At 38.0% G+C, this 23,338-nt stretch overlaps 1 protein-coding gene across 3 annotated transcripts in view; it reads right to left on the bottom strand.

Moving 5' to 3' along the window:
- Window positions 1–23,338, bottom strand: part of SNAP47 (synaptosome associated protein 47) — a 70,607-nt gene that overhangs the window by 44,612 nt on the left and 2,657 nt on the right. For 2 of the 3 annotated variants that reach the window (XM_004458098.5, XM_004458099.3), the window contains exon 2: window positions 8,036–8,579. In XM_004458098.5, coding sequence (XP_004458155.1) covers window positions 8,036–8,579 — 544 coding nt within the window. Of the gene's footprint in view, window positions 1–8,035; window positions 8,580–13,009; window positions 13,125–23,338 lie in introns of all 3 variants that reach the window. The other variant, XM_071211524.1, reaches the window with a different exon arrangement.

The raw sequence follows: 23,338 nt of genomic DNA, 5'->3' as shown, positions 1-23,338 counted from the left end.
CTCAAGATGCTAGCAGGAATGTAAAATGGAAGACAACTGGCAGTTTCTCAAAATGTTAATAAACAGACTCAGCAATTCCCTTCCAGTATCTACCCAAGAGCAATGAAAACACGTCCACACAGACTTGTAGGTGGGTGTCTACAGCAGAAGTGTTCATAACAGCCACAAAGTAGAAATAATCCAAAAGTTCATCAACTGGTGAGTGGATAAACAACATGGAGCAGATCCATGGAAGTGTTCCAAAATAAAAAGTAATAAGGGGCGGCGGACTTGGCCCAGTGGTTACCAGTGGTTAGGGCGTCCGTCTACCACATGGGAGGTCAGCGGTTCAAACCCCGGGCCTCCTTGACCCGTGTGGAGCTGGCCCATGCATAGCGCTGATGCGCGCAAGGAGTGCTGTGCCACGCAGGGGTGTCCCCCGCTTAGGGGAGTCCCACACGCAAGGAGTGCGCCCCACAAGGCAGCCGCCAGCACTAAAGAAAGTGCAGCCTGCCCAGGAATGGTGCCGCACACACGGAGAGCTGACACACAAGATGACGCAACAAAACAGAAGCGGACAAAGAAGATGGAGCAAATAGACACAGAGAACAAACAACAGGGGTGGGGGGGCGGGAAGGGGAGAGAAATACATACATAAATAAATCTTAAAAAAAAAAAAGGAATAAGGTACTAATACATGTTATAACAGGGATGAACTTCAAAATCATTAGGCTAAATGAAAAAAGACAGATACATATTTAATCTCCAGAAAGACATATCTACAGAAACAAAAAGCAGATTAGTGGTGACCTGGGACTAGGACTGGGAACAGTATGACTGCAAAAGGACATTAGGGATGATACGGGAGTGATGGAAATGTAAAACTGTATTTTGGTGATGGTTAAAAAACTCTGAAAATTTCCTAAAAATCACTGAATTGTTCATTTAAATGAATGGAAAGTTTTGTGGTATGTAAAATAGAAAGCTGGTTAAAAAAAAGCTTCCGCAGACAGTAAAATTTCAGAACATCTAAGATAAAGAGAAAAACCCATTAGTCTCAAAGGAGCAGGCGCATCTCTTTAGTAACAATATATGCAAGAAGACAATGAAAAAATATTTTCAAAATGCTGAGCTAATAAATTTGGTTCAGTTGTGAAGAGCCAAATTATCACTCATGAATGCCAGTCAGATAAAGTCATTTCCTAACATAAATGTGCAATTACTACTCACAGATCCCTCAGAAAACAAAACCAGAACATTTACTAATCAAGACTGACATTCCTAAACATTCAGGCACATACAAGCAACTCAAAACCACCCACCTACACACATACAACCAAACTTCATTCTGAGACCAAAACAGGGTAAGCAACTTTTTCATTTTATTAAAAACGAAATGTAAATGAAAAAAGCAGAAAGATATACCCATATTTTTATAAATTTTCTTGTAATTAAAACTTACCATTTTAATCATTTTAAAGTATACAACAAATAGAATTACAATTACAATATTGTAGTATCATAACCACCACCCATTACCAAAATTTTTCCTTACCCCAAACAGAAACCCATTAAGCAGTAACACCTCATCTCCCTTCTATTCCCAACCCTTGGTAACTACTAATCTACTTTCTGTCTCTACAAATTCACTTTTTCTAAATATTTAATATAAGCAAAGTCATGCATTATTTGTCTTTTGTGTCTGGCTTAATTCACTGAGCATAACATTTTCGCAGTTTATCCATGTTGGAGCATATATAATGTTCCATGCCTTTTTATCTGTGAATAATATTCCACTACATGAAGATAGCATGTTTTATCCATTTATCTGCTGGACATTTGGGTTTCCATCTTTTGGCTATTGTGAATAATACTGGTGTACACAAATCTGTTTCCGTTTTCAATTCTTTTGGGTAAACGCATTGGAATGGAATTGCCAGGTCATAGGGTAGTTCTATGTTTAATGTTTTGAGGACCCATCAAAATATTCTGCACTGCAGCTGCACTATTTTCATTCCCACCAGCAAAGCACAAAGGCTCCAATTTTTCCCCACCCTCACCAACATTTATTACTTTCCAGTTTTTAAATAACAGCCATCCTAATGGGAAGGAAGTGGTATCTCATTGTGGTTTTGATTTGCTTTTCCCTAATGACTGATGATGATGAACACCTTTTCATATGCAAATCAGCGACATACATAAATTCTTTGGAAAAATGTTCATTCAAGTCCTTTGCCCATTTCATTTTTAAGTGGGTTGTCCACTTGTTGTTAAGCTATAGCAGTTCTTGATATATTCGGGGTACTAAACCTTTATCAGATATATCAGATTTACATCTATTTTTGCTCATTCTATATGTTATCTTTTCATTTTTTTGATAAAGTCCTTCGGGGCAAAACTTTGTGTATGAGGCCCAGTTTATCTATTGTTTCTTTTGTTGCTTGTGCTTTTGGGGCCATATTTAGCTCCCTTATTCATTTTGAGCTAACTTTTGTATATGGTGTGAGGTAGGGTTCCAACTCTTTCTTTTGTATGCGGATATCCAGTCTTCCCAGCACCATTTGTGGAAGAGAATATTCATTCCCTACTTGGCACCATTGTCAATGAACAATTGTGGAGATTTATTTCTGGCTTCTCAAGTCAATCCACACTGTTTTGATTACTATAGCTCTGTAGCAAGTTTTTATATCAGAAAGTATAAGTCCTCCAACATTGTTCTTTTTCAAGATTGTTTTGGCTATTTGTGACCCCTTGCAATTTCATATGAATTTAAGGATTGGCTTTTCCATTGCTGCAAAAAGGGATGCTGGAATATTGGTAGGGATTGTGCTGAAACTATAGATAGCTTTGAGTAGTACTGATACCTTACAATATTAACTCTTCCAATCCATGAACATGTGATGTCTTTCCACTTATTTAGGTTTTTAATTTTTTGTTGTTGTTTTTTAGTATTTTTTATATCAATGTTACAAAGTTACTCCATTAACACAAGATAATAACTACAGTAACAGTGAATCTGCTTTGGCCCCTTATTTTTGTTCATTCCTCAGTCTTGGGGGATTTGGGATCATGTCTACTTTGGACTCTGCTTCAGGCTGAGAAGGGACATGGATATTATGGGGCAGAAGAAAGGAACTGTTTTGCCTACAGCTGAAAGATACCCCATGTTTTTGGGATGGGACTGGTTCATCATCATCATGTTAGATGTCCAGGGCAAGCCTGAAGAACTGGAAAGCAGGAGTTGGCTGCAACTCTGCTGGGTTTCAGAGTTCAACTGGCATATGAACAATCTGAAGATCTAAGTCTCTGAGAAATACACTTAACAGGTACAGTGAAAATTATAGGTTCGAATAGAAAGAGAAAAATCATGATTATACTGGGGAAATAGATTTTCATATATTCCCAGATAGGGCCTGCTGAGAGGGTGTTAATCTCATGAGGCCATGTGGCTGTCTATGGCGTCCAAAAGTTCTTTAATTTTTTAAACAATATTTTGTAGTTTTTAGTGTACAAGTTTTTTACCTCATTGGTTAAATTTACTTCTAGATATTCTATTTTTGATACTATCATAAATGGAACTATTTTTATTTCTTCTTCAGGTTGTTCTTGCTGGTGTATAGAAACAAAACTGATATTTATCTGTTGATCTTATATCTTGTCCTCTTATTGAATTCATTTATTAGAATTAGCTTTTTTGTGTAGTTGTTAGGATTTTCTACATATGGGATCATGCCATCTGCAAAAGGAAAAAGTTTTACTTCTTCCTTTCCAATTTAGATGACTTTCTTTCTTTCTTTCTAATTGCCCTGGCTTGGACTTCCAGTGCAATGCTGAAGCGCTACAGTTAAAGCGGACATCCTAGTCTTGTTCCTGAGCTTAGGGGAAAACTCTCAGTCTTTCACCATCGAATATGATGTCAGCTATGGATTTTTTGTAAATGCCTTTTATCATGTTGAGAAAGTTCCCTTCTATTCCTAGTTTGCTGTGTATTAATTTCAACTAAAGGGTATTGGGTTTTGTCAAATGCCTTTTCTGCAACAATTGAGATGATCATGTGATTTCCTCTTTTGTTTTATTAATGTGATGTACATTGACTGATTTCTTTATGTTGAAGAATTTTTGCATCCTGGGATAGATCAGACTTGGTCACAGTGCCTATTCTTTTAATACACTTTTGGATTCAGTTTGCTAATATTCTGTTGAGGATTTTTGCATCTATATGCATAAGGTATGTCGATATATCATTTTCTTTTCTTATGATGTCTTTATCTGGCTTTGATATCAAGTTAAGGCTGACACTGCATTATAAATTAGGATGTAATAATAACTGCATAATTATTAGGAAGAGTATAAGAAATCCTGATGTTAATTCTTCTCTGAATGGTAGAATTCAACAGTGAAGCCTTCTGGTCCTGAACTTTCCTTTGTTGGGGTGTTTCGGTTTATTGATTCAATCTTGTATTATTGGTCTTAACAGATTTACCATTTCCTTTTGAGTTAGTTTCATTAATTTGCGTGTTTCTAGGATTTTGTCCATTTCATCTAGATTATCTAATTTGTTGGCAGACAACCATTCACACACAGTATTCTCTTCTAATTCTTTTATTTCTGTAAGGTCAGAAGTTATATCCCCACTTTAACTTCTAATTTTAGTTATTATATCTTCTCTCTTTTTTTGTCAGTCAAGTCAAAACTCTGTCAATTTTACTGTTCTTTTCAAAAAGCCAACTTTTGGTTTCATTCATATTCTATATATTTTTTAGCTATTTCTGGAATGGGACTGGACTATGAATCAGTATCAGGGAACCACCACTCCATGTCCTTACAATTTCACCCCCTCAAGTGATAAGACTTTACCTGTCACCCTGGCCCTTGGTGCTATTTCTCCTCTATTTATACTATGGATTTCACTTGGAATTTATCTGCAGAACTTTCCCCTAACACAGCTCTTTTTATATAAAATCACAGGAGTTTTCCAAGGCACATTTATTATATAATACCAGGTTTACAATCCAAGTCATTTTTACTTACTAAATTATAGGAATAAAAATGTCGTAACACAGCCAAAGATGAGACGGTTTGAGCTTCAACAAGGATGTTAATTACAACTGATTGAAAGCCATCAAATCTGTTAAAATCCCTGAATTCATAAGGACACTAAAAATAGTAAATGAACACTTTTTAAGGATGACAGCAAACAAATTCATTATCTTTGAACCCGTTAAACCCAGGAAAATAATCAAGCATTATGAAATTTACCACTGAAAAGACAAATAGTAGATGAGGGGAGGCATCTCAATAATCTTGTTAATAAATGAAAAGGAAATGAAAGAATGAGAATGTCACCATTGTTCAACTGCTACTGAATTAAAGAATCTGGGTGTTAAGCTTTAACAGCTGATAACATCACATAAAGAAAGACAAGCATATATTATGGCTCCTGATGGGAGAGTACAACACCCTACATACTTGCCATAAAGACTGAAATCACATTTGATCAAGGCTCCAGGCAAATTCCAATTTGCTAAAAATAGAGAACTCACCATAAGTACATAACCAGTTAAATCCAACCTGTGGGAGACTCAAAGGATCTTATTCTTCAACAGACAACTTGTAAGGAAAAGAAAAGGATGAAGGAGAAACTTTTATTTTTTATTTTATTTTTTTTAAAGTTACGTACCCCATATGAAGGGTACTCAGCATATATTTCAATTGCTATTATTTCAACACGGTCTCAAGGGGGTGAACCAATGAACGATTTTTTTTTTAAAGATTTTATTTATTTATATTTCCCCCCCTCCCCTGGTTGTCTGTTCTTGGTGTCTATTTGCTGCGTCTTGTTTCTTTGTCCGCTTCTGTTGTCATCAGCGGCACGGGAAGTGTGGGCGGTGCCATTCCTGGGCAGGCTGCTCTTTCTTTTCACGCTGGGCGGCTTTCCTCACGGGCGCACTCCTTGCGCGTGGGGCTCCCCCACGCGGGGGACACCCTTGCGTGGCACGGCACTCCTTGCGCGCATCAGCGCTGCGCATGGCCAGCTCCACACGGGTCAAGGAGGCCCGGGGTTTGAACCGCGGACCTCCCATATGGTAGACGGACGCCCTAACCACTGGGCCAAAGTCCGTTTTTCCAAGGAGAAACTTTTAGATTAAAGGATACTGAAGACAAATATTTAAAAAGGGAACAAGACTACATACAGTGTGTAGGGATATACATACAGATGATAAAACTGTAATGAAAGATAAGGATGTAAAAACTGTGAAAGAGATCACAGAGGTTATCTGAGGGTACAGGAGGTAGCTGGGATGGGGATGGGGTGAAGGGAGGGCTTCTGGGAGAGTTGACAAAGTACTATTTCTTGACCTGGGTGACAGTTACAAGAGTGTTCTAGGTAAAATAACTATTTATTTATTTATTTAGGGTTTATGTCTGTGTGTTTCTGTATTTGCATTTTATTTTACAATAAAAAAGGTTAAAAAAACACTAACGATAACTCCTCAGTCCAGGACTCATATCCCAGGAAGTCTCTCCTACCCCCCTGCTTCCATACCCCAAAAAGACAGACCTGCTTCCCCCCTCCTACCTTTGTGGCTCTGAAGACACTGTGGTACATCTGTTTGCTTACTTGCCTGACTGTCTCATTGTGTACGTCAACAATTAGAAGTTAAAGACAATACTTTATTCTCCACATGTTAGGCAACTCAATGTTTGGGAAAGTAATCAGTGACACTGTGAGCAACTACTGCCATTTGACTTTTACTACATTTTCAACTCACAACCTTCCTATAGACTAGACCATCCTCACCTCCCCCACCACGCGCGCGCGCGCGCGCACACACACACACCCTTCTAGGGAGGAAGCCTTAACTTGCACTTTCCCCAAATCAAGGAAGAGAGCCAGATTCTCCCTGTATTTCATGCTTTCACCACCATAATGATTTTCACTGTCCTCTCAAACCGAACGATCATCTGCAGTTAGCATTCCTGATTATGACATGCCACCTTCCTAGACCTGACCCTTGGCCAAGTCAAGTCACCTTCCTAGACACAGGTTTCCTCTTTTGTAAACTGAAGGTCGAGGCCAAGATCCTCTTCAAGGTCCTTCCCAACACTGAGAGTCCACGATCCTAAGCCAGTGGTCCTTCCTGGGCTCCATCAACCCTGCAGGAGCCCACCAACAGAATCCAATGAGTCCTTAAAATTGGATGGGGGAAAAACACCTTGCTATTTTCACTAACTGCTAACTGAAATGCTAAACATTTCTTGATGGAGGAAACAATTACCTTTCACTTTAAAAATATGCTATTTATGTTACCATGTCATGGATTATTATTCTTTTCAGATGAATTAACATTTTTAAATATCTCAGTTTTTTATTTCTAACATGGTGAATATTGGTAGATATAACTCACATAAACAAAAGCCTTTGTGGGTCCTCAATTTAGTGCATGGGTTCTTAACCAGGGGGTCTGTGAACTTGAATTGAAAATTCAAAAAAACATGATTCTTGTGGGGAAGTGTTGGTGTAGGTGTGATATATTTATTAAATAACATACAATACAGTGCGGACTTAGTAAAGTGTCCATGGTTTTCACCTGACTGGCAAAGGGGTCCGTGGTACAAACAAAGTTATGAAACCCTGATTTAGAGTGCAAAAGGGTCCTGAGACCAAAAGGTTTTAGAGTCACTGATACAGTGGGAAAGAAGGCAGGTTCTAGAGTCAAACTGCTTTAGCACAAACCTGCTGCCATTTCTGAGTGCATGCAACTTTGAGCAAATTACTTGACCTCTGTGCCTCAGTTTCCTCATAGGTAAAATGAAGTTAACAACACATTCTTCTTGACTTGTATGGTGATTAAATGAGGTAATCCAGTGCCTGGCACACAGTGAGTATGCAATAAATGCTATTATTATCTGTATCCTCATAGCACCTAGCTCAGACTAACTGTACATAACCAATGTTTTCAGAATGTTGAACGTGTATTAAATTTAGGATAATGGAAAAGATACTAGATTAGTAATCCCATGCTAGATATAGAATAAAGGCTATCTGCCATACCTGTCAGCCACATCCAGATCAGATTCAATCTTGTCCAGCCCTTTCATGATGTTATCAAACTGTTCGCCTTGATGATGGAGGACTTTGGCTGTATCTTCTAAACGCCTCTGGGAACATGCCATCAAGCCAGTCAGTTCCTTCCCCTTGGTCATGGGAGAGGACGATGCATGAACAGCAGCCTCTGGCTGAGAAAACAACAACTCTCTCCAAAAATGCTCGATGATGTTGAAGACGACATTCCGATTAGGCTGAAAGGAACTAAACCAGTGCTTAATATGGTTCTTTTCCAGGATAGTGATAGAACTGAAGAAAAAATGGGAAGCCTCTTTTCTGATTTCAATTATGCTAGAAAAGTGAAAGTTGACAAGAATTTCTTCTGTTTTATCAGCCATAAATTTTAGAGAAAGAGAAGTTAATGAAAGTTTTCCAGGGACCCATCGCTTCTCAAGTTCTAAATAGTAGGAGCACGGCCAGCTATGAATGCAGATTTCTCTACTCATCTGTTTCCTAGATTGGGTTGCCACCAAGGTCACAACTTCTGCCTCTAAAGGAGAGAGGACAAAATAATGGGTAGTCAAAGCTAAAAATATAATCATCAAACCTAGAACTAGAGACACTAGGAAATTAGCAAATGAGAAAATACCCTCTAACACTGCTCTGAACTCTGAGCATGCAAAAGACTCTAGAACTTGGCCTGTCCTCTTTGTGTACAGTAGTTTTCTACCTACCAAAGGCTCTCACACCACCTCTGCAACAGGCAGAGTAATGCCATCATCCCTATGGAGCAGATAAAGAGAGTAAAGGCTAAAGATAAAGAGAGGTAAAGGGTGGGATCAGAACCCAAGTTTCCTAAGTCCCAGGCTCATGCTCCTCCCCTCTAGCCAGGGTTTTCAAACAGTTAGCCCCAAATCTCCAGGTTCTTGAGGGGTTCTGCATGAGATGCCCTGCTCTGCACCAACTACAGCAACCACACACAGATTTGTGTTTTCAGCTCGACACATTTTGAAGGAAGAGTTCTGTAGCTATAGGAAATCCCTACAAACCACTGCCCCAAGCTCTAGTGCTTCTTTTCTAAGTTTTGATGGCTAACTTGTTTTCAGATCCTTCACAAACACAGTTTTGACTATGATTTTCCCTATCAATACATACCCACTACAAGTTTTTAAACTAACATTCCCCTTTTGAAAATTTTATGAATTTATTTAACTGCATAGAGAAAATAACCCTAAAGTGAAAAAACAAAATTTTCCTTTCTTCTAATCCCAATTTTATATAGCTTTATATATCTATATGGCTAAATGTGAGTACAGGTACACAAGCGTATGTGTACAATGTTTTATACATACATACACACTTAGATAGTTTATACAGTATAAGTAACGAAGATGTACTATACATATTTTAATATTTACATTTATCAACAGTTTGAAAAGTCATGAATTACAGATTTTAAATAGCCATATAGACCCTATATCTAACCCTCTGACTGTATAGATAAAGAATACAAGGTCAAAAAAGGATGAAGACCTTGTATAAGATGAAACCACAAATTTATGACATTAATAGGGCCAGACCCAGGCCAATGCTGTTGTAAGTAACGGTCAAACTGTAATATGGCATTTCTCCCACTCTTCACACACACACACACACACACACACAAACACAAAATTTAATTATGGTGATACTACAATTATAAAAATAGGAGAACAAGTAGCTAATATTATCCCTTAAAACAATGAAGAATGTGGGCTTTCCAAAGAACAGTCAGAGGCCTGAGATTCTCTGCATTCAGTCATTCTGTCAACAAGTTTGCATTCCAGATGCCATGCTAGGATACAAGTCTACAGGGAACAAGACTGACATAGTCTCTAGCTCATAAAACTTGAGTCATGTGGAATTCTATTAATTTTTTCATTGAGTTATACTATCAAGAACCTGTATTACTGTACTAGATATCAAACTAAGCACAAGGTTAGACAAGATATACAAAAAAGTGGCATCTGCACTTAAAAAGCTTGCATCAAAGTGAGATTCCTAATTATAAAAAGAACAAGTAATTTGAGAATAAGAAATGTATCACCAAATACAAAATAAGGTAATGCAAATAAAACCACAAAGCTTATAGAGGCCATTAGCTATGGTAAGAGAATGTAAAAGGGCCTCCTTTTCAAGTCTTACTTAAATTACATCAGGACCTACTTGGTCTCCTGGCCTCTGGTATTATGGTACTCTGAATCATCCACCCACTGCTACCACAATCTTCTTTCTAAAATGGGAAGAGCTCCATCTACCACTCAGCCCTCTACCTCCCTCTTGCTACAGACCTTATTATACATACTTACTGCACTCATCACACAAAAGCATAACCATTTGTTTGTTGACCGGAAACTCTCAGAGGGCAAGGGACATACTTTATTAATCATTCTAACTCAACGAATACTTTGTGGGTGAATGAATGGGATGGATACTTGTTCATGGTACTTGTTCATCTGGTACCCTGAAAGGCAAAGCTGAGGTCAATATTGCAGACTGGCATCAACCTGCTGCTTGGAGTCCTAGTGATTATAGTCTTAATTAAACACTGTATGAAAGAAACTGAAGAGATTTGGTCTCAGACAAATTAATCTCAGTGACTAGTGGAATGACATACTTAAGGGAAATTTACCAAAAACCAAGATGGTATAGAAAATAGGGCTGGGTGTTGTTTGCAGGCTATTCTCCAGGGTGTTTCTACATATTTTGTGATAACTTTAGTCCTAGACTATCTTTCCAAGAATGCACTGCAAAAATCTTTGGAGCTAGAGATGGTATCTCTTTCAATCACTGGCTGCATGGAGAAAATGGGGGAAATGATTAGACAGTAATGTAGAGAGAACTTAGGAGGTTGTTACAATGAGAGATGAGGGTAGCCTGAGATAGGAGTAGCAACCGGAATAGAAAAAAAGGTGGTGGATTTCAAAGCTTTTTAGAATTAGTATAGACAGGATCTGTTGATTGAATAGATGTGAAGGATAAGGGGGAAAGATGACTCAGAGTAACAAGTGGGGTTACTGATCAGGTTAGAGTACAATGGAGAGAGGGTTATAGGGCAAATGTGTTTCCTGACCAGGATAATAACGATATTATCTACTGTGGGAGTAAAGATTAGACAGGCTTGCTAGCACCTCCCTTAGGGATTCCCTAAATTTGGGGTTCCTCAGATGTGACACAGACCCTTCTGTGTACGTGGCATCCACCTCTAGATTACTCCCATGGAACTTAGAGGCCAAGGAGAACTGATGCAAACATGAAGCCTGCTACGCCATGAGTAATAAAATCCTTTGTCTCTGGTCCAGGAGTTTTGTGTCTTCTGCAGCATCTATGAAACTGCAGAAGGCTAGTAAAATCTAAAACCCTTCATAGTTCCTGACAATGATGTATACTACAGTCATTCTGCTTTAAGGTGCAGATTCTTCGCACTAGAATTTTTCTCTCTAATGAGTCTAAATGTTTAAGAAACAAAATCCACATACCTATATCAATTCACAATACTCTAGGATGTTTCCATTTGATGCAAGAGGATATCAAATCTTTCCCTTTATTTTCTTAACCAAGTTTTAATTCACTTTAAAAATAAACATGTGAAAAGTTCAAAGATAGAAGTCAGAATGGTGGTAATATTTGGGGAGAAGGGCAGGAACCAAAAGAGGACCTCTGTAGCACCAGTAATGTTCTATTTCTTGCCCTGTGTATGGTTACACAGGTGTATTCATTTTGTGATAACACAAAATCTGTGCATTTTCTGTAGGTATGATTTGCTTATTTTCCTGTATGTAAGAGTTCAATTAAAGGTTTATTCTTTTAAACTAGATTAAAAAGTAAAATTAAATGCACATATAAGAGGTGTACTAAAACTAAATTTCAATTGGATTATTACAATTTCAAAAAACATTTGAAACCACTCACCGCCTTGGGCAAAACGTGACTAGAAGACTACCACCACCACACAGATCTCACACAGACAACATCAGATATTTCCAGTCAGAGCCAACATATACTTGCATTAAGCTAAATGTCTTTAGCAATAGCCCATGCAACTCTGATTAGGAAAACACACACACACTCAAACAACTCCAGACTCACAAGCTGAGTCTTGACTCAACAAATACTTAAGAAGTAGGGTGTTGTGCTGCCAGATATAAAATTGAGACAGCTTCCACCTTCAAGAGACCCAGGAACAGAGGAGAAAAACATTCTAAATGCAAAACTATAAGGGTAAGACATACTGTATATTCTTAGAGTACAGAACTAGCATAGTACTTTAGCTAAACCTTCTTCCTTTACATAATAATTGTTTGCATAACTGGATCATCTACTACTGGACTCCAAGCTTTCTGATGTCCACTCTCATATTCTGATTCATCTTTGAAACCCCAAAATCACTAAGTATAGTACTTTGGAATAAGAAGTGCTCCACAGATCTTTGTTGACCAAAAAAATCACAGAATAGACCAGAAGCCAAGGCCTAGAGCACAGTTCTTTGCAAATGAGAAAAATGAAATTCAGAGATTTAAGAACTTACCCAGAGTTAATAAATCTCTCCTCTAATAGTAGCACACTGTGTACAATTTTATTTAACTGTTTTGAAAGTTTTCTTCAACCAATTATGTAAGTTTCTGAACTGTAAGGGCAGACACACTGAGTATTATATAAATTTGCAAAGGATGAACCATGTAAATTATCTAAAGAAAGAAAAATGCAACCAAGCCTAGAATTTGAGTTAAATATTCGATAAGGTTAGATCTTTACGTACTTCTTAGCACCACTCATGCTCCCCCACCCCACAAAAAAAGGAGCACTTAGAAATGCTGATAAACACTAGTTTTAATTCTAAAGAAGAACCTCTGTATTTCGACAATTTCATCATCAGATAGCACCACATCCTCAAAGGGGACAAAGCACTACAGAATCATAGAGAAATCTAATCTAACTCACCATTTTGTTGATGAAAGAGCACAGCACAATCATGTGAGAAACTTGCTAGAAGCCCCCGTCACCTAGGCTAATATCCTCTCTCCTACATGCATCACCCAAATATTTTGCACAGCACCTATGTTAAGAAAGTAATAGTTTTAAGAGCTGGATATTCAATATATATAATGCACAGTTTAGGCACCAGAGGAGAAAAATGTGAGGAGACAGACACATTTATAGATAAGCAACAGACTACATTTAAGTGTCCACAGTTACTGTCTCACCTTAGAATGTGACCTTATTTGGTAAAAGGGTCATTTCAGATGGAATTAGTTAAATTAACATGGAACCATACTAGAGCAGGGTGGGCCCAGAGCCATGACTGGTAACCTTATAAGAAAGGGGAGGAGATAGACACAGAGGTGAACACCACTTGATGAGGCAAAGACTGAAGTGCGAGCCGAGGAACGCCAAGGACTGCGGGCCACCCCCGAAGCCAGGAAAGAGGCCAGGAACAAATTCTTCCCTCCCGACTTCAGAGGCAGCATGGCCCTTCTGACACCTTGACTTCACACTTCTTGCCTCTAAAACTGAGAGACAATAAATAACTGTTGTTTTAACTTAGTATATTCTTATGCAGCCCTAAGAAACCAAGATAGCATTATTACACCCAGGTTACGGACAAGAACAGTGAGGCTTAAGGTGGCTAGAAACTTGCCGAAAAAGACAGGAATCCAAGCAAGGTCCAATAAGAGTATCTCCTTAGCCAGAACAAATGAATGCCAGACCAAGGTGGGGTCTCAAAGTTAAAAACAAACCAGTCAGAAGGTGCCATGAGCAATATGGCAGAGTACGAAGCTCTAAATATTGATCCTCCCCACAGAAATATTGAAAAATGAGCAGAAACTGTCAGAAACTACTTTCACAGACCTCTGGAAAACAAAGGTTTATACAACGAGGCAAACACAGAATCAAGAAAAAGGCAAGTAAAATAAGAAGGCTGTGTGGCATTTCCACTTGCCCTGGCCCTACCCTACCCCTAATCCAGCTTAGCAGCACTGTACGGGAGAGCCAGCAGCCAGTGTTCCTGTGTGTCTAGAGGGAGAAGAGAGCGGCTGATTCACAAAGTGTGTATCTATGTCTGTTCAATCTGTCTGGTGTCTCCCCGAACCCAAGGCACTCCACTGACGCAAGACACTGTTTCACCTAGTCTGGGACTAAGCCAGAGATGTAGCAGACATTCCTGAAAGAACACTGTGAGGAAGGGGTCAAACTGCAGTCTCCTAATGCAAAAGATTATTTCTGACACCTACAAGTGAGCACCTGGGCCCCAGGAAGAAAAGCTGTAGAAAGAATTTCTTAGGGAAATTCAGACATGCAGGAGACTTTGTGTAGGAATTCTTGAAAACCTAGCACATGCCCAGGACAAGATGCATACTTAGAAAGCCTTGAAAAGACCCTAAGTGTTCAATTTGGGCTGATCAGTGCAAGCAGGGCTAAGCATTGAAGGAAAACCTTTGCATGGAAGCAATGTGCAAAGATGAGGAAATAGGTTGTTTGAACTCCTGGCATTCACATCACATCTGATAAGAAAACAGTATTTGCAAAGAAAAATAGTTTGGAAAACCACTAAGCAAATAGAATACCGTGGCTAAAAAAAAAAAAAAACACCAAAAACACAACAATTAACAGCAACAATAAAAACAGCAAGCATAGGAAAGGGAGAGAATCTGGTTTCCAGAGTTAACACATTATAATACTGAAAGAGTCCAGATTTCAACAAAAAATCACAAAGCATACAAAGAAACAGGAACGGATGGCCTGCTCAAAGAAGCAAAATAAAGTGACAGAAACAATCCCTGAGGAAGCACATGCATTGGAATTATCAAAGATACTAAGTCAATTCTCCTCAACAGGCATAATGAACTAAGAAAAAACATGGACAAAGAACTAAAGGAAATTTTAAAAGGATACACTAACAAAAGGAGTATTTCAATAAGGAGACAGAGAATTTTCAAAGGAACCCAGCAGAAATTCTGGAGCTTAAAAGTATAATAACCAAAATAAAAATATCACTAGAGGAATTCAACAGCAGATCTGAACAGGCAGAAGAAAGAATCAGCAAACTTGTGGACAGGATATTGAAATTATCAATATGAGGAATAGGGAAACGGACTTTGGCCCAGTGGTTAGGGCGTCTGTCTACCACATGGGAGGCCCGCGGTTCAAGCCCCGGGCCTCCTTGACCCGTGTGGAGCTGGCCCATGCGCAGTGCTGATGCGCGCAAGGAGTGCCGTGCCACACAGGGGTGTCCCCCGCGTAGGGGAGCCCCACGCGCAAGGAGTGCACCCATAAGGAGAGCCGCCCAGCGCGAAGGAGGGAGCAGCCTGCCGAGGAATGGCGCCGCCCACACTTCCCGTGCCGCTGATGACAACAGAAGCGGACAAAGAAACAAGACGCAGCAAAAAGACACAGAAAACAGACAACCGGGGGAGGGGAGGGGAATTAAATAAATAAAAATAAATCTTTAAAAAAAAAAAAAATATGAGGAATAGGAAAAAAAGAAAAATGAGCAGAACCTAAGGGACCTATGAGACACTATGAAGTGTACCAAATATACACTATGGGAGTCCCAGAAGAGAAAGAGAAATAGGCAGAGAAGAATATATAGAACAACAAATAATGACCATTAACTTCCTAAATTTGACAAAAGACATGAATATATACATACAAAAGGCTCAAGGAACTCCAAATAGGATAACCTCAAAGAGATCCAGTATGAAGCACCATCACAGACAAGCTATCAAATACCAAACACAAAGAATGGATGCTAAAAGAGCAAAATTTTTAAAAGCAACTGCTAACATATAATGGATCATCAGTAAGATTAACAATCAATTTTTCACCAGAAACCATGAAGGCCAGAAAACAGAAGGATGACATATTTTAAATGCTCAAAGACAAAACAAAAACTGGAAAAAACCTGTCAAACAAGCAATTTCATATCTGGCAAAAAGTCACTTTAAATATGTGGGAGAAATAAAACATTCAAGACCAACAAAAGCTAAGGGTGTTCATTACCACTAGACTTGTCCTACAAGAAATGGTAAATAGGACTAAAGGAAATAATACTAGACTAACCCAAAGCCTTTGAAGAAGTAAAGATCCACAATAAAGGTTACTACATGGGTAAATATTTATGCCAATACTATTGTATTTTTGGTTTTAACTCAACTTTTTATTTCTTAGGTAATACAAAATACAAATGCATAAAAGTGACCATAAGTCTATGTTACTTGACACAAAGTGCGCAGAGGTAATTTGTGACAACATAAAGAAGGGTATAAAAGTATAGAATGAGAGATTATATATGCTGTTGAAGTTATAACGGTATCAATTCAAACAAGACTGCTATAGATGTAGAATATTAACTGTAATTCCCATGACAACCACAAAGAAAGTATCTAAAAAATATAGAAAAGGAAAATGAGAATGGAATCAACATGGATTACTACAAACGATCAACTAAACACAAAAGAAGGTAGAAATGAGAGAAATGAAAGACTAAAAGTGTATAACATGTACAAAAAAACAAACAGGAAATGGGAGAAGTCCTGCCTTAACAGTAATCACTTTAAATGTAAATGCATTAAAGTCTTCAATCAAAAGGCAGAAAATAGACAGAATAGATAAAAAAGAATGATGCAATAATATGTTGTTTACAAGAGGCTCATCTTAGGTCCAAAGACACAAACAGGTTGAAAATGAAAGGATAGAAAAACATATTCCATGCAAGAAATAACCAAAAAAGAGCTGGGGTAGCAATACTGATATCAGACAAAATAGACATTCAGTCAAAAACTGTTGCAAAAGATAAAGAAAAAGAGTCAATTCATCAAGAAGATAGAACAATGTAAACATTATTGACCTAAACAAAGCACCAAAACACAGGAGGAAAACATTGTCATAATTGAAGGGTGAAATACAGTTCTACAACAATAGTTGGAGATTTCAATACCCCACCTTCAATAATGCATAGAATATCTAGAAAGAAGATTCATAAGGAAAGAAACACTATAAACCAGCTAGACCCAACAGACATATAGAAAGAACACTCCACCAAAAAGGGTAGAATACACATTCTTTCCAACTGCACATGGATCATCCTCAGGACATACCAAATATGTTAGGTCATAAAGCAAGTCTCAGTAAATTTTAAGAAAATTAAATTATATAAAGAGTCTTCTCTGACCACAATGAATGAAGCTGGAAATCAAGAGCAGAAGGAAAACTGGAAAATTCACAAATACATGGAAAACAACACACTCTTAAACAACCAGAGGATGAAAGAAAAACCACAAGGGGAATTAGAAAACATAGAGAGATGAATGTAATGAAAACATGACAGATCAAAATCTATGGGATGTAGTGAAGGCAGTGCTCAGAAGGAAATTTATAGCACTAACCCTCAACATCAGAAAAGGAGAATGATCTCAAAACCATCATCTAATTTCATATCTTAAGGAAGTAGAAAAGAAGAGTAAGCTGAATCTCAAAGTCAACAGAAGGAAATAATCAAGATTAGAGTAGATAAATGAAACAGAGAATAGAAAAACAACTGGAAAAAAAATCAATGCAACTAAAAGTTGGTTCTTTAAAAAAATGGATAAAATTCACAAACCATGAGTTAGACTGACAAAGAAGAAAAAGACGTAAGACATAAATAAATCAGATATGAAAGGAGAGATATTATTAGTGATCTTACAGAAATAAAAATCATTTAAGAGAATACCATGGACAATTGTACACAAATAACATAAACCATCTAGATGAAATGACCACATTGCTAGAAAGCCACAAATTACCTAATCTGACTAAAGAAGAAACAGAAAATCTCAACAGACATATAACAAGCAAAGAAAGTGAATGATTCATCAGAAACCTCCTAGTAAAGGCAAGTTTGCTAAGGACCAGGTGGCTTCACTGGTGAATTCTTTCAAACATTCAGAGAAGAATTAACACCAATTCTTCTCAAATTCTGTCAGAAAAAATCTAAGATGAGATAACATTTCCCAACTTATGAGGTCATCCTTACCCTGATACCAAAACCATATAAAGACATCACAAGGAAAGAAAATTACAGATCAGTTTCACTTACAAGTATAGATGCAAAAATCCTCAACAAAATACTAGCAAACTGAATCCAACATCATATTAAAATAATTACACTCAACCAAGTGGGATTTATCCAAAATATGCAAGAGTGATTCAACACAAGAAAATCAACTAATGTAATACACCACAATAATAAAATTAAAAGTTAAAAACTGCATGATCATCTCAACTGAGAAAAGCATATGACAAAATCCAACACCCTTTCATGATAAAAACTATCAGGAAACTAGGAATAGAAAGCACTTTTTCAACATGATAAAGGGCATTTAAGAAAAAAAACACTGCCAAAATTATTACTCAATGGTGAAAGACTGAACACTTTTCCCAAAGATCAGGAACAAGACAATGTTGTCTGCTTTCACCACAGTAATAGTAAAAGTTCTAGCAAGAGCAATTAGGCACGAAAAAAAAAACAAGGTATCCACATTGGAAAGGAAGAAGTAAAAAGTGTGTGGACAACATCATCTTATATATAGAAGATGCAAAAGGAAGTCACAAGAAACTATTAGAGCTAATAAATGAATTCAGCAAAGGCACAGGATACAATATCAACACACAAAGATCAGTTGAGTTTCTACACACCAGCAATGAACAATCTGAATTTGGAAATTAAGAAAAATAATTTTATTTACAATAGCATCAAAAAGAACAAATATTCTGGGAATAAATTTAGCCAAGGGAGGCGACTGACTTATATACTGAAAATTACAAATCACTGCTAAAAGAAGTGGAAAAAAGACCTAAATAAATGGCAAGATATCCCATCTACATGGATTGGGAGACTTAACATTGTTAAGATGTCAATCTATTCAAAACAATCTACAGATTCAAGCCAATCTCTATCAAAATTCCAGCAGCTTTTTGCAGAAATGGAAAAGCCAATCCTTAAATTCACATGGAATGGCAAGGAACCTCTAAAAGTCAAAAAAAAATGTTGAAAAAGAAGAATATATATGTAGGTCCCACACTTCCCAATTTCAAAACTTCCTACAAAGCTAGAGGCATCAAAACAGTATGGTTCTGGCATAAGAATAGAGACCAATGGAATAGAACTGAAAGTTCAGAAATAAGCCCATATATCCATAGCTAATTAGTTTTTAAGTGGGTGACAAGACAATTTAATGAAGGAAGAATAATCCTTTAAACAAATGGTGCTGGGAGAACTGGATTTCCACATGAAAAAGAATGAAGATGGTTTCCTACCTCTCATCTTATACAAAAATTAACTCAATATGGATCAATGACCTAAATATAAGATGTAAAACCACAAAACTCAGAAGAAAACAAGAAAATCCTTACGACATTGCATTTGGCAATGAATTCTTAGATAACGTGACACCAAAAGCAAGAGCAACTAAAGAAAAAAGTAGGTAAACTGGACTTCATCAAAATTAAGAACATTTTTACATTAAAAAACATTACAAAGAAAGTGAAATGGCAGCCTACAGAAGGGAAGGAAAATTATAAGTCATGTATCTAAGAGAGGTAAATACCCAGAAAAGGACTCCTACAACTCAAAAACAACAAAAAGACAAACAGCGCAATCTAAAATGGCCAAAGGACATTTCTCCAAAGAAGTTACTGAAATTGCCATTAAACATATAAATGATGCTCAACATCATTAACCATTAGGAAAATGCAAATCAAAACTACAATGAGATACCACTTTACACCCACTAGGATGGTTATTACTGAAAATATTGAAAATAAATGTTGGTAAAGACAGAGAAATTAGAAGCTTCACACATTGTTGATGAGAATATAAAATGGTACAGCTGCTATGGAAAACAGTTGACAGTTCCTCAAAAAGTTAAACACAGAATTACCATATAACCCTGCAATTTTACTTTTATGTATACACCCATAAGAACTGGAAACAGGGACTCAAACAGATCCTTGTACAGCAGCATCATTCACAGCAACCAAAAGGTGGAAACAACCCAAGTATCCATCAACAGATGGATGGATAAACAAAATATGGCATATACATAAAATGGAATGTTATTCAGCCACTAAAAAGGGAAGTGCTAATACATGCTACAAAATGGTAAGCCCTGAATTTATCACACAGAATAAAATAAGCCAGACATGAACAGACAAATACTGCATGATTCCACTTACACGGAATATCTAGAATAAGCAAAGTCAAGAAGATGGAAATTTCATTAGAGGTTACCAGGGGTTGCAGATAGGAAGGAATAGTGAGTTATTGCTTACTGGGTACAGTTTCTGTATGGACGGTGAAAAAGTTTAGGTAATGGATACTGGTGATGGTAGCCCAATATTGTGAACATAATTAATACCACTGAACCGCATACTTAAATATAGTAAAATGATAACTTTGTTAGTTCCTACTTGACATTTCTATAAACCTACAATGGTATGTAAGAAACCAGAGTGAACTTTAAGACAAAATTTATCTTAACTGAATCTTTCCCAAATGACAACACTCACTTGAGCACTCTACATTGGCATCTGTAGCAAAACAAAACAAAACAAAACAGAAGCACAGCTGAACTCAGCCCTTCCTTATTCTAAGACAAGGAAAGAAGTTTGGTATGTGACAACCAATATATCTATCCTAAGCCTAGTGACCACTGGTGAGGTCACCATCAAGCAATGTGCTCATTCTGCTAGTGCTATTTCACTGCCACTGCTATGTCACCAGACAGCTATTTGGACACTGAATAATAGAAAAGGTAACTATTTCACAGAATGATGAAAGGACTAACCACATCAAACTTAAACACTATTTTCAAAGTGTTTAATGATACCACTGTGTTTTCAAAGTCTAAGACAGACTTGAAGGTGAGGCGAGGAACCTCAGGCTTCAATCACTCCCATGTGGCAGCATTTTTTATCTCTAAGAGCAGCTTTGCTCCTGGTCCTAACAGTTGACCGCCATCCAGTCACACTGAATTAACTGTGGTGGCCTATAACCCCAACCTACTCATAAACAACCTCCCACCCCCCGAGATTCAGTTTCCTGGTGGTAGAAATCCATATCTTGTTCACGGCTTTATCCCATTACTTTGAGAGCTTGATATAGCATTGAAATTGACTTTAAATTAACAGTATTAATTTATTCCATTGGTCTCTATCCTTATGCTGACCCTGAGCTAGCACTCTTGAGCATGCACTATGGGGAGGTATTCCATGAGGCATGAGTGAAATTATTATGCACAAATTTCCAGAGAATTATTGAGTATTAATCATCTGGCATCACAGCATCAGAGGAAGAATGCTGTAGTGCCAACTCCAGCTCTGCCAAAAACTTTATAGCTCTGGAAAACTTACATCACCTTCTGGCCCTCTGTTTCTCCACCTTTAAATTGACTAAACATTCTAAGAACAAGGCCAGCTTGAAAATACTCTAAAATTTCAAAAGTAAGAAAAAGAAAAAAGATAAGAGAAAGGAAAATTAGGAGAACAAACAAAACACTTGTCACTATTGGGACAAAGAATAATAAGAATGAGAAATGTATTCAAGTTTCAGAAGTACCCAGGAAAAAATACATGGAAACACATGGCCACAACTATTCCCACTACAAATTTCCATGGCACCTTTCCCAACAAATCAAAGTAAGCAAAAATTAAGTGGAAGGGAAAAATGAGAAAAACATTTCCATAATGCTTTAGATATATAATAAGCCCAAACTAGTAAAGACCCCACCCCATGCCCTGCTTCCCTAAGTAACTCTCAGCTGAGGACCTTTACTCAGGTTTCACTGAAGGGAGCCTCTCACTCTCTGCACCCCCACTCCCCCACTGACACACCTGCCACATTTGTCCCTGGACATCCTGCCTTGCCTCCTGTCCCCAGTACAGGGGAAGCATTGCACTGTTCCTTTAGAAGGCTAGCTTTCCTTTTTTGTGCTCTTGATCCCAGCCCCTCTCACTCCAGCATCTCTCCTAGATCAATGATGGGTAAATTGTTCCTGTGAAGGGTTAGACAGTAAATATTTTAGGCTTGTGGGCCATACAGTCTCTCTTACAACCAATGGCAATGTGAAAGCAGCCATAGACAGTGCAAAAACAAATGAGTATAGCCATGATCCAAAAAAACATCATTATCTAAAGCAGGTGATAGGCTGCATTTGACCCACAGACTACAGTTTGCTGGTCCCTGATTCTAGACCATCTCATCAGTTTGCAAACATGCTCTAAGATCTCCACTGAACAAATATACAAACAAAAGCATTCTCCTTACCACACACACTTGTCCAGCTACTGCTCCATTCCTCTGCTACCCTTCATGGAAGAGTCCTCTGAAGAGACACTCACTGCTCTCCTGTCCTCTCCTCCCATCTACCACCCAACCACCTCCGGGGGCTCATGCTCCACTACCCATTGACACTGCTCTGGTCAAGGTCACCAGGAACGTCCAGCTGGCCAGACCCGATGCCCACCTCTGTCTTAACTTCTATGCAGTTACCAAGCTCCTGGAGTCCTTCCTTTTGTGACTACTACCACCTGGAGCCCACATCCACCAGTGAAAAGACTAGAAGCCCTCCACTGACCCAGCGAAATGAGAACTGAATTAAGGAGGTGAGATCCTGGCAAGGCATTCCATGAATGCCTGATGCTAACTAACCAAAGAAGTGAGGCTCAAGGGGAAGGAGTCTGTGATCACATGGGATGCCTCAATAATATACTGCAAGTTGTATAATAGATCTCTTTCAGCATTTCCATCAGACATGTGTCCTTTGAGTGAGTCTCAATATCAAGTAAACACCCTATTTTTAGTTAATTTCCAAAGTAAGAGAGTAAGCAACACTTTACACACCTTCCAATAACTCCTGACCAAAGGAGGCTTAGATTCAGAACAGTGGTAGTAGTGTCTCCTCAGCAGCCTTTTCGCTTTTTCCATTACCTTCATCTCCTCTCCCTCATACCCCTCTTTCCACTCCCTCATACACTACCATTTTCAACCTAGGAGGTTGAAATACATTTTGGGGGTGTTTTATTGCAACAGCATGGCCTTGTCACATGACATGCTCTGTTAAGCACCTTCATTCTAACGTTTCAGAGAGGAGGGTGAAGATTTTACATCATTTTTCTTGAGTTTCTCACAAAGTGCTCACTTTTAAACTTGCCTCCTGTTTTCTTTCTGGCTCTTCTTGCGGTATGCATCATTGGGATGTCACAAGCTCTAGGCAGTTGTTCTGAACCAAC

The sequence above is a fragment of the Dasypus novemcinctus genome, chromosome 2 (genome assembly GCF_030445035.2).
Source record: "Dasypus novemcinctus isolate mDasNov1 chromosome 2, mDasNov1.1.hap2, whole genome shotgun sequence".
Classification (NCBI taxonomy): Eukaryota; Metazoa; Chordata; class Mammalia; order Cingulata; family Dasypodidae; genus Dasypus; species Dasypus novemcinctus.
Note: the sequence above shows the minus strand (reverse complement) of the source record. Positions and strands in the feature narration are given on the sequence as shown.